This window comes from Hypanus sabinus, chromosome 5, assembly GCF_030144855.1.
Source record: "Hypanus sabinus isolate sHypSab1 chromosome 5, sHypSab1.hap1, whole genome shotgun sequence".
Taxonomy (NCBI): Eukaryota; Metazoa; Chordata; class Chondrichthyes; order Myliobatiformes; family Dasyatidae; genus Hypanus; species Hypanus sabinus.
In genome coordinates this window covers 168,325,064-168,341,775 of record NC_082710.1, presented here as the reverse complement: position 1 = coordinate 168,341,775, position 16,712 = coordinate 168,325,064, and the positions used below count along the sequence as shown (strand labels likewise).

At 44.5% G+C, this 16,712-nt stretch overlaps 1 protein-coding gene across 2 annotated transcripts in view; it reads left to right on the top strand.

Annotated features, from left to right (window-relative positions):
- The first annotated feature begins 239 nt into the window (after positions 1–239).
- abcf1 (ATP-binding cassette, sub-family F (GCN20), member 1) overlaps positions 240–16,712 on the top strand; it is a 55,363-nt gene continuing 38,890 nt past the window's right edge. For both annotated transcript variants that reach the window (XM_059970857.1, XM_059970856.1), the window contains exons 1-6: positions 240–398; positions 6,331–6,371; positions 8,259–8,327; positions 10,571–10,709; positions 12,365–12,396; positions 14,958–15,062. In XM_059970857.1, the coding sequence (XP_059826840.1) occupies positions 311–398; positions 6,331–6,371; positions 8,259–8,327; positions 10,571–10,709; positions 12,365–12,396; positions 14,958–15,062 (474 nt within the window). In that variant the 5' untranslated portion in view covers positions 240–310. The remainder of the gene's footprint in view (positions 399–6,330; positions 6,372–8,258; positions 8,328–10,570; positions 10,710–12,364; positions 12,397–14,957; positions 15,063–16,712) is intronic.

Below are 16,712 nucleotides of genomic sequence, written 5' to 3'. Positions count from 1 at the left end.
TGCAGCTAAGTTAACAAATTTCACAACACATGCCATTGATAATAAACCTGATTCTGACTTTTAATATGCATTTACACTATTCGATGATGGTAGGAGGTGTTGGCGTAGTGGAACATTTTATCTGGGGGAAGAAGCAAACCCGGGACATCAATGCGTGTCGGACCGAGTTTTGGGTGAGGTTGCGTTAGGGCAATGCGCAGCCGCAGTTGGAAGACTTTCTTTGGGCCGCCCTTTGCTCCACGTGAGGGGAACATCCGGGTCCTGAGCCGGCGGTAGCGTGAGCAGTGGTGACCGTGCGAGGCGAGGAGCGATGCCGCGGGCCAAAGGCAAGGCAGCGCCGGCGGCGACCGTCGAGGAGTGGGTGGACGGTGATGAGCCGCCGGCGCCCCCGCCGGAAGGTCAGTCACTGCCCGCTGTCTATCGGCGTGTGGGCTTAAGCGGCTGGGCTGGGCTGGAGGCCTGGGCTGGTCCGGTCGGGGCCGGGAAAAGGGGGAGGGGTCTGGGGAGGGTGTTCGGGAAAGTGGCAGGAGGGTCGAGGGCTGGGGAGGATGCTGGAGGGGAGGGGTCTGGGGAGGGTGTTCGGGAAAGTGGCAGGAGGGTCGAGGGCTGGGGAGGATGCTGGAGGGGAGGGGTCTGGGGAGGGTGTTCGGGAAAGTGGCAGGAGGGTCGAGGGCTGGGGAGGATGCTGGAGGGGAGGGGTGTGGGGAGGGTGTTCGGGAAAGTGGCAGGAGGGTCGAGGGCTGGGGAGGATGCTGGAGGGGAGGGTGTTCGGGAAAGTGGCAGGAGGGTCGAGGGCTGGGGAGGATGCTGGAGGGGAGGGGTCTGGGGAGGGTGTTCGGGAAACTGGCAGGAGGGTCGAGGGCTGGGGAGGATGTTGGAGGGGAGGGGTCTGGGGAGGGTGTTCGGGAAACTGGCAGGAGGGTCGAGGGCTGGGGAGGATGCTGGAGGGGAGGGGTCTGGGGAGGGTGTTCGGGAAAGTGGCAGGAGGGTCGAGGGCTGGGGAGGATGCTGGAGGGGAGGGGGCTGGGGAGGATGCTGGAGGGGAGGGGTCTGGGGAGGGTGTTCGGGAAAGTGGCAGGAGGGTCGAGGGCTGGGGAGGATGCTGGAGGGGAGGGGGCTGGGGAGGATGCTGGAGGGGAGGGGTCTGGGGAGGGTGTTCGGGAAACTGGCAGGAGGGTCGAGGGCTGGGGAGGATGCTGGAGGGGCGGGGGCTGGGGAGGATGCTGGAGGGGAGGGGTCTGGGGAGGGTGTTCGGGAAACTGGCAGGAGGGTCGAGGGCTGGGGAGGATGCTGGAGGGGCGGGTCTTCTGGAGAAGGTTGGGGCCTGGGTCTAGGTTGTGGGGAGGACTGGTGATCTGGAGCTAGATGGGGAAAGGTAAAGGTTGATTATTCGGTGGGGTCCAGGCTGGGTGGTTATTTGGAGTGACCAAACCACATCGGAGTTGAAGACGGGCATGGTCTGGTGCACTGTTAAGTGAGAGTGATGTTTTTTTAATTGTGGGGGAGGGTAGTAAGAGTGCTTGGCCTTTTTGTGGAGGGGTATCCTGGTTTGTATTTGACCATAAGACATAGGAGCAGCACCAGACCATTCGGCCCATCGACTGTGCACTTTGATCATGGCGGATCATCTTCCCTCGCAACCCCGTTCTCCAGCCTTATGCCGTAACCTTTCATGTCCTGACTTACAAAGAATCTATCGATCTCTGCAGTAAATCCACACAATGACCTGCCCTCCACAGCTGAGTGGGGCAACAAATTTCACAGATTCACCGCCCTCTGGCTAAAGAATTTCCTCCTGATCTCCATTCTAAATGTCTGTCTATTCTGGAGTTCTGCTCTTCTGCCCTAGACTCTCGCGCTGGAGGAACTCAGTAGGTCGGGCAGCATCCGTGGAAACGAACAGTCAACGTTTCGGGCCAAGACCCTTCGTCAGGACTGAACAGGGAGGGGGCAGGGTACCTATAAAGAAGGTAGGGGGAGGGTGGGAAGGAGAAGGCTGGTAGGTGCCAAGTGAAAAAACCAGTAAGGGAAAGATCAGGAAACGAAACCAGGAAAGGTGAAGAAGGAATGTAAGGGGAAAGCACTAATAGAAGGAGTCAGAACCATGAAGGAGGTGACATATCCGAGGTGCAGATTGGGGGACCGCTTTGTCTGCCACAACAGACAGGATCTCCCGGTTGCCACCCACTTCATCTCTGCTTCATATTTCCCATTCAGATATGACCATACATGGCCTCCTCTACTGCCAAGGTGAGGCCAAACTCAGGTTAGAGGAGCAAAACCCCATATACCGTCTGGGTAGTCTCCAGCCTCCTCGAATTCTTCAACTTCCGGTAATTCCCTCCCCCACCCTTCCCCCATCCCACCTTCACTCTGCCTCCTCCTCCAGTTGCCTATCACCTCCCTCATGGTTCTGCCTCCTCCTACTACCCATAGTGCTTTTCCCTTACATTCCTCCTTCACCTTTCCTGCCTATCCCCTCCCTACTTCTCATCCCCCACCCCTTGATCTTCCCCTTATTGGTTTTTCACCTGGCACTTACCAGCCTTCTCCTTCCCACCCTCCCCCTACCTTGGTTATAGGGCCCCTGGCCCCTCCCTGTTCAGTCCTGACGAAGGGTTTCGGCCCCAGATGTTGACTGTTCGTTTCTGGAAATGCTGCCCGACCTGCTGAGTTCCTCCAGCATGTTGTGCGTGTTGCTTTGACTTTAGCATCTGCAGTGTATTTTGTGTCTATCCTCTCCCAATATAGGAAACATCCTCTCCACATCCACTCTATCTAGGCCTGTCAACATTTAATATGTTTCAGTAAGATTTTTCTCCCCCTCCCAGCCACCATTCTTCTAAATTCTCGTGAGTACAGGCCCAGAGCCTTCAAATGTTCCTCAATTGATGAGCATTTCATTCCTGGAATCATTTTCGTGACCTCCTTTGAACCCTCTCCAATGTCAGCACATCCTTTCTTTGATAAAGGACCCAAAACTGCTCACAATCCTCCACTTGAGGCCTGACCGGTGCCTTTTCAAGCCTCAGCATTATATTCTTGATTTTATATTCTAGATATAAAATCCCACAGTGGATCTAAAAGGCACAGTGGGAAATTGGCATTTACATTGGTTGAGAGATTAACCGTGATATAAAATCGTTATTTGTGTGGAGTGTTAGTAGACATTGGGGCTTTCTCTTTTGAAGTAGAGGTGGTTACTGGGAGATCTGTTAAGAAAGGAGGAAATATTTTCAGCGGTAGTGGGGTTGATGACAGGTTTAAGGGTGTGAGCAGACACACCAGAAACAACATGAAGGCTAACTTCATGCTGCTCTGGAATAGGCTGATCAGAAATGGTAGCAACTTTTAGGAGGGATTTGGTTTAATATTTGAACTGGAAGTATTTGAAACACAACGGGCAAAGAGCGGAGCAATTTGCTTCTGTCAGCTATGAAATAGACCAGATGCAACATCCCAAGTGGCTTCCGCTCTGCACAAGGTCAATTCTGATGTTGCTTATTGATCAGGCAAAATGGCCCCTCTTGACTTGGAGGGGTTAAGCCATCTGAAAGCTGACAGTGGAATTTGCTAACTAGGGGAGTATACAGTGTACAAAATGTACAGAGAGATGGTTCTGCCCTGATACAGCATTTCAGTTTGTTGCAAAGGTACTTGGGTGTCCTTATGCTGGGTTCCTGAAAGGTTAACTTGCAGAATGAGTCTGTGGTAAAAAAAAGGCCAATGCAATGTTTGCATTCATTTCAAAATGATGAAAATATAAGAGCAAGGATGTAATACTGAGGCTTTATGAGGCATTAGTTTGACCACACTTGGAGTATTGTGAGCAGTTTTGTGTCTTTTATCTAAGAAAAGATGTTCTGGCATTGGAGAGGACCCAGAAGAGGTTTACGGAAATGATTCCAGGAAAGAAAAGGTTAATGTATGAGGAGCATTTGTTGTTGGCTCTGCGCCTGTACTCACTGGAGTTTGGAAGAATAAGATGGATCCCATTGAAACCTATGGAATATTGAAGGACCTTGAATCTAACAGTGGATGTAGAGGCACAAACGAGAAAATCTGCAGATGCTGGAAATCCAGAGCAGCATAAACAAAGTGCTGGAGGAACTCAGCAGGCCAGGTAGCATCTATGGAAGAGCGTATAGTCGAAGTTTCAGGCCAAGATCCTTCATCAGGACTCATGCCTAGCCTGCTGAGTTTGTTCCTCCAGCATTTTGTGTGTGGATGTGAAAGTGATGTTTTCAATAGGACCAAAGGGCACAGCCTCAGGCTAAGAGAGCATCCCTTTAGAATAGCGATGAGGAATTGCTTCAGCCAAGGAGGAATTCATTGGCACAGATAGCTGTAGATGTAAATTGGAGGTTGATGAGTTCCTGAGTAGTCAGGGTGTTGAAGGTTTCGGGGCGAAGGCAGGAGAATGGGGTTGAGAAGGATAATAAATCAGCTTTGATGGAAAATGGAGTGGACAGTGGGCTGAATGGGCCTGTTCCTGCTCCCATGTCTGATGGTCTTATTGTAGCTAATAACACAAAGTAAAAATTCAAAATCTGAGGGTAAGGAAATTCCCCTTTATTGAATAGCATAGCAAATTCATTCTTTATGGGGAAACAAGTTGAAAGCCACTTTTTCATTGCAACCAGTGCTTGGTGTGGGCAAGTGCTGTAAAGGAGCTATTTCGCACTTGCCCTTGTCTTACTCAATCTGCTTTCTGAAAGCTTGGAAAGGCTCCAAGCCTCCAGTTCTGGCTACCAAAGAGCATTATTGTCTGTTCCCTGGGTTATGTCGTCTTGGAATTCGATATTAGGCAATGCTAAGCTTTTGCACGTTCGTGGAGTCTCTCACCTCCTGCCATCAGGCAGAAGTTACCGCAGCATAAGAACCGAATTGTCAAAGCTGGGTAACAGCTCCTTCCCCAGGCTGTTAGGTTTTCAGATCCTGCTGCCACTCAGCACAGAAGTACATCCTGTGCCGTCTGCCACCCCCACCCCACCCCCCCGACTGACAGTCATCTTGCACTAGTCACTTTTCATATTTTACTGCTCTTTATACAACTGCTTGTTATAATAGTGCCAGTGACATTATACTCTCACATAAACATGCATCTCGCACTTTGTCAACCTGGCAATCATCACGCCAGGTCACTGATGGTTTTGCGCCAATATTAATTTGTGACTGTATGTCTTGGATCTAACTATGTACTGTGTGTGATTATACAGTACTTGCAAAAGTCTAAGGTGCATATATATAGCTAGGGTGCAGAGTACTGTAGTAATTACAGGTATGGCATTGTGCAGCTGCCACAAAAAAAATGATGTAAGTCTTGATAAACCTGACTGATATGGGTCTCTATTCTGGACTGAGAGTGGGAAGGGGGCAGGGAGAGGGGATTCATGGTTGGGAAGAGGGGGGAGGGAGTGGGAAGCACCAGAGAGAGAGATTCTGTAATAATCAATCAACCAATTGTTTGGAATCACCTTAGCTGGTGGTTCAGGGCTGGGTGCATTTCCACCTGTGCCACCCACCCCTGGTGTTACTTCTCTCCCACACCCCTCCCACGGTGCTCCACATTGACAAATACAGTACTGTGCAAAAGTCGTAGGCACATAAATATACTTTTGCACAGTACTATATGTACTGGCCCAAAAGGAATGGAATCTTGTTTAGAATCGACAGATTTACACTTGCAGTTATATCTTCAAGTTTATTTTCATTCAATCATACATATGTATACATCTAAACCAGGGGTTCTCAATACTATTAAGCAAGGAGTCTGTGGACCCCAGGCTTGGAACCCTGGTTTATGTGTAAACATACACATGGCTGAACAAAAATGAACTGTAACTTGAAGATACCACTGCAGATGTAAATTTGTAGAATTTCTCAGCAATGCAGTCTTGTCCTGTTTGATAAGGACTACATGTTGATGCTGAAGTATAGGATAGAGTTCCTCTTTCAGCCTTATTGGTGTCCCTCATGCTTTTTATCAATCCCTGTAAGATCTTTGCCAGAGTTAGGCATATGCAGCACTCAACAGCATGTGCCTAATGCTTGAGAGGAAATATTTAAAGGAGACTTGAGGGGGGAAACACTTCCGCATAGGTATTAAGAACAATCTGTCACAGGAAGTCATTTTGATTGGTTGGTGGACAGGAAAGAATTAGAGAGATATGACCCATATGCAGGGAAATAGGACTGGCTCAAGTAGTCAACTTGGTCAGCATGGATGTGATGGGTCAGCCTTATGACTGATATGGCTGCAGATGTCTCTAGCTGAATTATACTGTCACCTCCTTGCTTTACCATATTTTTCATTGTTTTTCCTCGCAGTCCTGAAAAAGGGTAAAAAAGACAAGAAAGCCAAGAAATCGGTACGTACATAGCTTGTTGTCTGGATCTGTTTTTACTGGTTGCAGCACGATCTTCAGGATTATTTCTGCGAACAGACGAGGCAGGTCGTTGGGATGACAGGCCCACTCACACTCGTGACAGTGTCACTGCTGCCCTCCGGGGCCTGTTTCATTCCAGTTGCAAGACTATTTATCAACACCACCTTTGATTTGGAGTAGATTTGCAACTTTTATTTAAACATCTGAGGCTGCCTTTTGTACTGGATTAGCTACACAGCATATTCCTGCATGTGTCTGAAATTTAATAGAATGGATTATAATTCATCCACCTAATTCATTATTCCTTACTGTATTGCACTATATTTCAGTAACCTGTTAAGTGGGATGCCTCCCCATAGTTCAGTGTCTGTTGGCGGCTGCACTGGTAGGATGTTCTAGATATGTGATGACCTGTCAGAACGTCTTGAGCAACTTAAGCAAGATTGGAAGGAAGAACCGAATGGAAGCAACTGCCAAGATCTACACGATAGATCTAGCCACTGAGGGACTGGATTAACGTCATGTTAGAATCCAAGGTTCTATGGGAAGTCAGAAAAGTGGCACAAAACTTGTTGCTTCACTTTTATGAAGCTTTCATAAAACAGTTGAAAACAGTGCTAGACGTCTATTAAAGTGAAGCGAGTGACAGGCAAAAGAAAGAGAAAAAAGTTGGTGCTGCTCTGGGCTCAGCTCTTTTTATATAGATAAGAAAGGTTCCATTCAGATTTGCAGATAAAAATCAGCCAGTCAGATACCCCTATTCAAATAATGTAGCACCAGAGAAGCTTCCAGAGCTTTCCAGAATCAAATACATGTACCACTAGGCGATATATTAAGCATATACATACTGTGGCCATTGGGAAGCACACTAAATAGCTACATGTATATAAATAGCTATATAAAAAAAGCAGGCATTAATTTCTAGCTGCAAAGAAAGCAATCTAATCCAACAGTCAGCAGCCATGGTCTTGGCTGAGCAGAGTAGTCAGAGATGTAGTCACAGAGTCTGGATTAACATCAGTTACTGTGGTATTGGCTGAGCACAGTTCCTAGGCCAGTGAAGTGAAGGAGCATCTGTTTGTTCCCTCGTTTCATCAGCTGATGTTCTTGTTTTGTGCTTGCCTTAAACTCTTTCCACCCCTTATAATGACCAAGGCCACTGGAAGTATAAAGGTTGAGGTTCAGGAACAGTTAATACTCTTCAACCAAGGGTTCACTCAACTTCACTTGCCCCATCAATGAAATGATCCAGCAACCTATGGACTCACTTTTGTATTCATACAGCTTTGTGTCTTTTGTACATTGGTCGGATGCCCAAGATGGTGCAGCCATGCATTAATTATGTTGTGGTTATTAGTTCATTATAGATTTATTGAGTATGCCTGCAAGGAAATTCATCTCAGGGTTGTACATAGTGACAAGTATGTAGCTTGATAATAAATTTACTTTGAAAGTGGTTAAGGCGTTGGACTAGAGATCTGAAGGTCATGAGTTCGAGCCCCAGCTAAGGCACCGTGTTGTGTCCTTGAGCAAAGCACTTAACACATTGCTCCAGTCCACCCAGCTGAAAATGGGTACTGGCAAAATGCTGGGGGTCAACCTCACAATAGACTGGCGTCCTATTCAGGGAAGGTGGGGGGGGGGGGTGGAGTCAGGTACTCTCAGTCGCTTCACGCCACGGAAACTAGCATAAGCACCGGCCTGATGAGCCTATAAGGCTCGGGACAGACTTTAACTTACCTTTGAAAGTTACATCATAGTCTTCATATCAAAGGCATGATTTGCTTCTTGATAGGTTTGACCACGGGCCTTCTGTGTCGACATGAGCTTTGTTCTGGTTATCTTATGTTTTGTTTTGCTTTTCTCTAGTTCTTTGAAGAGCTGGCGGCAGACGAGAAGTCAGTGAAAGCAGAAGAGCCAGTTGTCATAGAGCAGCAGGTAAAATGAAAAGATCGTTGCAAGTTTGTGATTAGATTTGGCTGGACAGCATACCTGACTCAAGAGATCATGTGACTACTACTGCTAAAGTCGATGCCAAAAACTTTGTGATACTTTAAAAACAACTTGTCTGAATGTAGGAAGGATCATTAAGTTGGTGTTGTGGATAATTGTCTAAGGCTACGGTTGTCATAGCTCAGATGGAAAGTTTGGTTAAGCGCTGGCAGGTGGAGTTTAATCCTGACAAATGTGAGGTGATGCATTTGTGTAGTTGAATGGGCGTAGGATAGTATAACAAATGGTAGTGTGCTTAGGAATGTCCATGAACAAAGGGACTTTGGGGGCAAGTTCATAGTTCCCTGAATATAGCAGTTTGGGTTGATAGGGCATGTGGCATTTTTGCCTTCCTAGGTCAGAGCACAGAATAGAATATAAGAGTTGGGTTATTAAGTTGCAATTTCACAATCCACTGGTGAGATTGTACTTGGAGTACTGTGTGAAGTTCTGGTTATCACACTATAGGAATGATATGACCGCTAGAGAGAGTGCTGAGGAGATTCACTGGGATGTTGTCTGGATTAGTTATGGGGAGAGATTGGATAGGCTGGGCTTCTTTAGAGGCTGAGGGATTATCTGTTAGAGGTATATAGCGTTATAATGGATGAGGCTAAAATCCCCTTCCTATAGTAGCAGTATCAAAATTGAGAGGGTACAGGTTTAAGGATGTGTGGCAGGATGGAAACTGTAAGGTGCTCCTTCTTGCTGCTAGTCTGCAGCTAATCCTTGGACAAGGTGTAGCAACTGCTTAGCCCCTGATCAGGATCACTTGAAGTCATGGGACCAGGTGATGGATGGTCATATAAGTAGCAGGTGCATAAGACTTGGTTATGCAACCACTGACACCAGGAGGACAAACTCTCAACTGTATTAATAATGGCTGGGGTCACTTGTCTTGTTAATACACAGCCCAGAAGAAGGCAATGGCAAACAACTTCTGTAGAAAAATTTGCCAAGAGCAATCATGGTCATAGACCATGATCAACCACGTCATAAGTCGTGGCACAGAATGATAGGTTTAAGTAAGAGGAAGGTGTTTTAAAAGGGATCTGTGGGCATATTTTTACACAGTTATAGATATCTTGAATATGCTGCCAGAGGAATGGTGGAGTGAGATACAGTTAACCATGCTTGAGACGTTTGGACAAACATGTAAACGGGTAAGAGTATTGTTGGAATGCAGTTGGGCAGAAGGTTTGTTTTCTGTGCTGTATGGCTCTGACTCTAAAACAGGATTTCTGTACTTCAGAGCTGTCACTGACTTGGTGGGTGGGTAAATGACGGTGGCCTGATAACTGATTCTGTCCAACTTGCAAAATCAGCACTTGGAAGTAACTCACCATGTGAGTGCTTTAAGGAGTTCCAACAATGGTGGTGCAGTAAATCCATGTCTGTCAGCACCGCTGGGTCAGTTTGGCCTACTGTGAAGTCTGCTTTTCGTTGCCAGGAAAGTCTGCTGCTCAGCAAAGGAAGTTCAGTGTTTGTTTCAATTGCAACAAGTCAGAGCCAAAAACACAGCAGCATTTACTGATAAAATCAGTATAATATGCAGCACAGCTATATTATAGATACTATGCACAAACTCGTACCTCATCTGAACAGACATGATTAGCCCATAACTTCTTTTGGATGGAAGAGAGGCTCTCTATGGGTGTTTCATCCAAGCTGTCAGACACAAGCCAGGGCTGTTGTCCGTGTGGCTGATGAATCCAAAGGAGTGGCAGAGACCAATACAGTGGTGTTGCTGGAGTTGCCAATCAGCATTGCCTTGGGGGCTTTAGCTCCGGGTTTTTCCTCAGGGTTTACTCCCGAAGCCGTGCGCATGAGTGAGTATAGCCATGAGACAGCGGAGGTTTGTGAGGAGTTTTCCTTCTCCTAGATGAGCTACCAACTACAGCTAATGAACCCTATCTGCCCAGACAGACTAGTTATAAGGTGCCAGTAACCCACCTTTTCCCCTGTCAGTAGGAACGGTTCAGCAGGGCATAGTAACTAAGCCTCACATGAAGGCCAGGAGCTGGACATGGTTGTCAGAGGCTGTTTGAGACGCACACTAAATAAGTGTTGGGAGCTTACTGCAGAGCCAATCTTAAGGAACCTGATGGAAGTTGTGATGTCCCTATATGCTGTGCAAATAGCTGCATGCCTTTCAATGCTTTCTCTAAATTATTTTTTCCTTTTCTCAGCAACAAAAGAAAAAACGTGACAAAAAGAAAGAACGAGGCAAGAAGAAAAAGGATGACGATGATGATGACAATGTAGTGATTGAAAAGTTAAATAAGCTTTCAGTGCAAGCCAGTGATGATGAGGAAGAAGAGGAAGAAGGTGAGATGGGGAGATTGTAAAAGGTTGCTGTTAAATACAGGAACTTTGAGTGTTTGTGGTAAACCTATTGAGATGAAAATTCTCAATGATTGAAAATTTCAAGAGAGAGTGCGTTAAACTTGATGAATATTGTCACCAGAATGTAAGAGAAAAGGTTATTAAAACACATGTTATATAGTTAGTCATCCACTTTTGAGCTTCCATTCTGAAAATCCTGCAAGGGTTTTCTACTGCATAAGACTGGTTACAGATTCACCTCTTCGATGAGAATGGGTTAGTCATAGAGATGGAAATGGGTCCTATGGCTTAACTTGTCCATGTTGACAGTGGTGCCCACCAAACTAGTCCTGTTTGCCCGTGTATGGCCCATATCCTCGAAACCCATCCTCTCCATGTACTTATGTGTTTAACTGAATATTGAAGTTTAGTACATAGTCTAAAAGTGCAGTAATTACCCTAAATATATTCTTTGCTTCTTATTTTTCCGTAAATGTTTATTTTGCATTTCTTTTGGGGAGCTTGATGTGAATTGAGTGAGTAGTTGGAACTTAAGTTATTGATTGGCCAAGGTGATACTTTGCAGTGACTGTGGATGGGGCTTCATCGATGAATTTGTTTTAATTTTTACACAGTGAGCAGCAGGGGACTGAGGAGAGTGGTAGAACAGAGGGATCCAAAAATATAGATCCTTAATTCCTTGAAAAAGGTGGTTAAGGTTGTAAAGAGGTTTTGACACAGTAGCTTTCGTAGAGTATAAGAGTTGTAATGTTATATTGAAGTTGTATAAGATATTAGTGAAGCCTAATTTGGAGTATTGTCTGCTGGTCAGGTCATCTACCTGTGGGATAAAGGTCAATAAGGTAGAAAGAATACAGAGAAAGCTTTACAATGATCTTGCCAGGACGAGGATCCGATTTACAGAGAAAGGTTGAATAGGTTAGGACTTTATTCTCTGGAGTATAGGTGAATGAGGGGAAATTTGATGGAGGTATACAAAATTATGAGCGGTATAGATAGGGTAAATGTAAGTAGAGTTTTTTTTTGTCCATGAAGATTAAATGAGACTCGAACTAGATCTTGTAGGTTAAGAGTGAAAGGTGAACTACTTAAGGGAACCTGTTCACGTAGGATGGCAAAAGTGGGGAACAAGTTGTTAACGGAAGTACTGGATGCAGGTTCAATCGGAACATTTAAGAGAAGTACATGGATGGGAGGGTTATGGTCCAGGTTGAGGTAGAATAACAATTTGGTATGAACTTGATGAGCTGAAGGGCCTGCTTCTATGCTACAGTGCTCTTTGATTTTATGTCTGAAAACATTTTCCATTTATGTGGGAACCCTTGCTGATTTTGTTCCCTTGAGAGCTGGTTCTTCGATTCTCAGACCTAAATGTCAACACAATAACTGGCAAGTTGGGACCTCAACTGGATGTTTATTTTTACCCTCACCCCCACACCATCCCATCCCACCCCACCATACCTTTTGGGAGCAGGACTCTAATTTTGCATTGTTCATCTTTAACAAATAGTTCTCCATTATTGAACCATCACTAACTCCTGTAGGAAATTGAAATATGAATCTAAGGAGTTAGTTCTTACTTGCATGCAAGAAATACTGCAGCACCTCTTATGTCATTTTCCCTTTCTCTCTCACAGTGATAAAACCAACGCGAGGCTCCAAAAAGATGGTGAGTAACATACAATCTGGCTTTGTTACTATTTCTGTTTTTTAAAGCCATGTTTCTAGCTGTAATTTAAATTTTGCAGTGAATGGGTGGGAGGGTCTAGTTTCAAATTGTTGTGCCAAATGTGAATCGGTGGTTCTTAGTGGTCAAATCTAATACAATTGTGAGCAAATTATAATTGTTTAGAAATACAGTGCAGAATAAAATATAAGACTTGTATTTTGATTAACATGGGCAGTAAAAAAAAAACTCTTACACCTAAAAGTCTCTTAACGGACCCTTTTGTATTTGCCTCCATCACTGTCGCTGCAGTGTATCCCACACATCCACTACTCAGTGTGAAAAAACTTACCCCTGACATCCCCTCTGACTTACCCCTGACTTCCACACACCTTAAAACTATGCCCCCTCATGTTAGCCATTTCAGCCTTGGGGGGAGAAAGCCTCTCATCATCTTGTACACCTCTATCAGGTCACCCCTCGTCCTCGGTCGCTCTAAGGAGAAAGACCAAGTTCACGTAACCTATTCTCATAAGGCACGCTCTCCAGTCCAAGCAACATTCTTGTAAATTTCCTTTGCACTCTTTCTATAGTATCCAGCTCCTTCCTGTAGTGAGGTGACCAGAACTGAACACAGTACTCCAAGTGGGGTCTGATTAAGTTCTTGTATAGCTGTAGCATTACCTCATGGCTCTTGAACGAAGTCCCACAGTTGATGAATAGCAACACACCATACGCTTTCTTACTGCATAGCAGCTTTGAGTGTCCAGTCGCAATGGACCCCTAGATCTGTCTGATCCTCCACAGTGCCAGGAGTCCTACCATTAATCTTACTAAAATGAATTACTTCACACTTAACCTCAGTTTATCTCCATCTGCCATTTATAAGCCCAGTTCTGCATCTTATCAATGTCTTGCTGTAACCTCTGAGAGCCCTCTCCACTATCCACAACACCCCCAATCTTTGTGTCTTCAGCAGATTTATGAACCACCCTTCTACTTCTTCATCCAATTCGTTTATAAAAATCACAGAGGAGGGGTCTCAGAACAGATCCTTGCGAAACACCACTGGCCACTGTTCTCCATGTGGAATACAAACGATCTACAACTACCCTTTGCCTTCTGCGGGCAAGGTCTCCTTGGATCCCATGCCTCATTACTTTTTGAATTAGCTTTGTATGGAGAGCCTTATAAAATGCCGTACTGAAATCCATATATGCTACACTGCTCTGCCTTCATCAATGTGTTGTGTCACATCCTCAAAGAATTCATTCAGGTTTGTAAGGCAAGACCTGCCCTTGAGTATCCCTGACAATTAGCTTGTCTCTCCAAATGCTCATAAATCCTGTCCCTCAGGAAACAACTTGCCCACTCACTGGTCGATAATTTCCTGGGTTATCTCTACTCACTTGAACAAGGGAACAACATTGGCAACCCTCCAACCCACCACTGCTTCTCCCCCGAAAAGCTGAACTTCTTGCCAGTAATACACACTTAGGTTTAGACGAAAAGGGCACTGCACAGCAACACAAAATCCTCATCCCAACTGTGAAGCACGGTGGAAGGAGCATCATGGTTTGGAGCTACTTTGCTGCCTCAGGGCCCAGACAACTTGCAGTCATTGAGGGAACAACAAAAACAAAATTGTATCAAGACAGGAGAATGTCAGGGCTGTCCATCTCCTAAAGCTTAATAGAAGTTGGCTAATACAGCAAGCAATGATCCAAAAGACAACAACAAAATGGTTTAAAAAAAAAGAAAATTTACGTTTTGGAATGGCTGAGTCAAAGCCCTGACCTTGGCCCTATAGAAATGTGGAATGACCTGAAGCTGGAATTCATGCAAGGAAGCCCACCAACATTCCAGAGTTGAAGCAGTTTTGTAGGGAGGAATGGCCTAAAATTCCTCCAAGCCGGTGTGCAGGACTGATCAATGGCTATCTGAAATGTTTGGTGAAGTTTTTGCTGTACAAGGGGGTCAAAAGCAAAGGTTTGCATACTTTCTTTTCTAATATATGCATGTAATATTGGATCATTTTTCTCAATAAATGAACAAGTATAATGTTTTTTGTTTTATTTCATTGGGTTCTGTTGATCTGGTTTTAGGACTTGCATGCAGATCTAATCAAATTTTAAGTCATATTTACTCAGAAGTAGAGAAAATTCTGCATTGTTCACAAACTTTCTAGCACCATTTTAAATTGGTTCCCTGGTTGTAGTGTTTTCTATCATCCCTGATGTTTTCTGTCAGAATTACCTGCCTGTGTAAAACTTTTATCATCCTATCCAACATGATGCCTGTCAATTTTGAATTCTCTTTTGGTTTCTTAACTCTCCCTTCACTTTGTATCGATTTGTATAAATTTACTGAGCGGATACGTTAGAGTTTTGACCACCATTTTTCCTGTGTTTTTTTAATTCAATACTGTGTGTAATAATCCACAATTGTTTTGTATGCTTGTTTGTTGAGAGATTGGAAATTGGTTGTGTATGTGGTCTTTTAAAGTATTTATGGTTATTCTTGCTGGACCCACTTTTAGTCTTTCGTTTGTGTTTTATTTGAAGGGTGGCAATGTCTTCGCAGCACTTTGTCATGAGCAGAGTGAAGATGAAGATGATGATGAAGAGGAGAAGCAGCAAACCAAGAAAGAGAAAAATCTGAAAAATAAGGTCGGTGTATTGAATGTGTACGGTATTGGTGAGACAACATCCTGAGAATTGTCAATAGTTCTGGTCTCCTACTTTAAAGAAACTATACTTTGGACACATTTTGGAAATGTTGTGCTAGACTAATTCCTATCTGGCCACCATATGAAGAAAGATTAGCTAGACTGAGCTTGAATCCACTGGAGTTTTTAAATGAATATGAGGAGCTGTGATTGAGCAGGCTTGATAGGGTGAATGTTTATGTAGGAGAATTTAGAACTACGGGTAAATAACAGACCATTCAGATGCATGAAGCAAATTAGTTTCTTCCTCAAGCAGTGCATGTACTTTTGCTACTTTTAAGGTTGAGGTGCTTGAACACTTGATAAATAAAGGGTGTAGGTTATCAGGGATGTTGGGAAGGCAGAGTTGTCAGAGAGATCAAGCATGGGTAGACCAGGTTAGAGGAGCTGAGTTTCTTATTCTGGCTTCTAATTCTTAAGCTGATCTAATTCAGAGAATGACGAACTAAGTTTGGCATCACTGAATGGAATTGTGCCCTCTTCACTAAAGATCTATCTTTAATATCAGTTTATGTAATCCATGCACGACCTTCTTTGTATTTATAGTTTAGCTATGTATTGTGAAAGCTCTGTGGATTCTCAAAAACTTAAATGTGGGAATCCAAAAAATTGCAGGTGCCAGAACTCTGGACAAAAATGAGAGCTGCCACTAGATGGTGCTAACTTCCAGTTGTTCAGCTGGTAGATAATGGCCACTAGGAGAGGACGATATTAAGCTTTAGCAGCTCATTTTGCTATTTTAATTTTTGCCAGGCATTCTCAACTTTTCACTTGTTAAATAGAGTTGGTCATGGGAATTAACCTTCTCAAAGGTCCATGTTAATACCAAATGAAAACCATGAAAAATCTGCAGATGCTGGAAATCTGAAATTTAAAGAAAAGCAAAATGCTGGCAACATTTAGCAGGAGAGCAGCATCTGAAAAGAGGAATAAAACTGGTGCTTAGGATCAAACACTGTTTGTCAGAGGATGCTGCTCTGCATCACAGCGGAAAATCTTAATCTCACTCATTTGTGACTTCAGTATCACTAGCTATAATTTAAAATGTTCATTTGGGTGGAAGTAAAAGAAATGCAGACGTAGAAAGCTGAAGCAAAAAGAAAACAAATAGTGCTGGATAAGCAGCAGGACAGGCAGCATCTGTGGGAAGGGAATCATTTGGATCGCTGACCATGTTTAGAACCATTCTTTGTCTGTCCTTCACGGAGGGTTGCAGACCCCTAATGCTAACTGTTTCTCTCCACAGACGCAACCTAGTTTTACCAGCATTTTCTGCTCTTGCTCTTCATAAGGCAGCTTTTTTTTATCTCGAAAACATGTCAAGCAGCGAGCTAATTGACTTGAAGTTGGAACGACCAGATACTCGGTCATAGGAGAAAGGGATGGGGGAATTCAAGAGCTCAGGTTTTTGGCAGCTCGTGGACCATCTACCAAAGGCAGAGCAATTATGTTTGAAGTTGAGACCAGAATTTGAGGAGATAACTTTTTATTTAGAGGAACAGCATGGTATCAGGTCCTTTTGGCCCAACGAACCTGTAGCAGACAATTACACCCATGTGACCAATTAATCCTTATGTCTTTGGATTGTGGG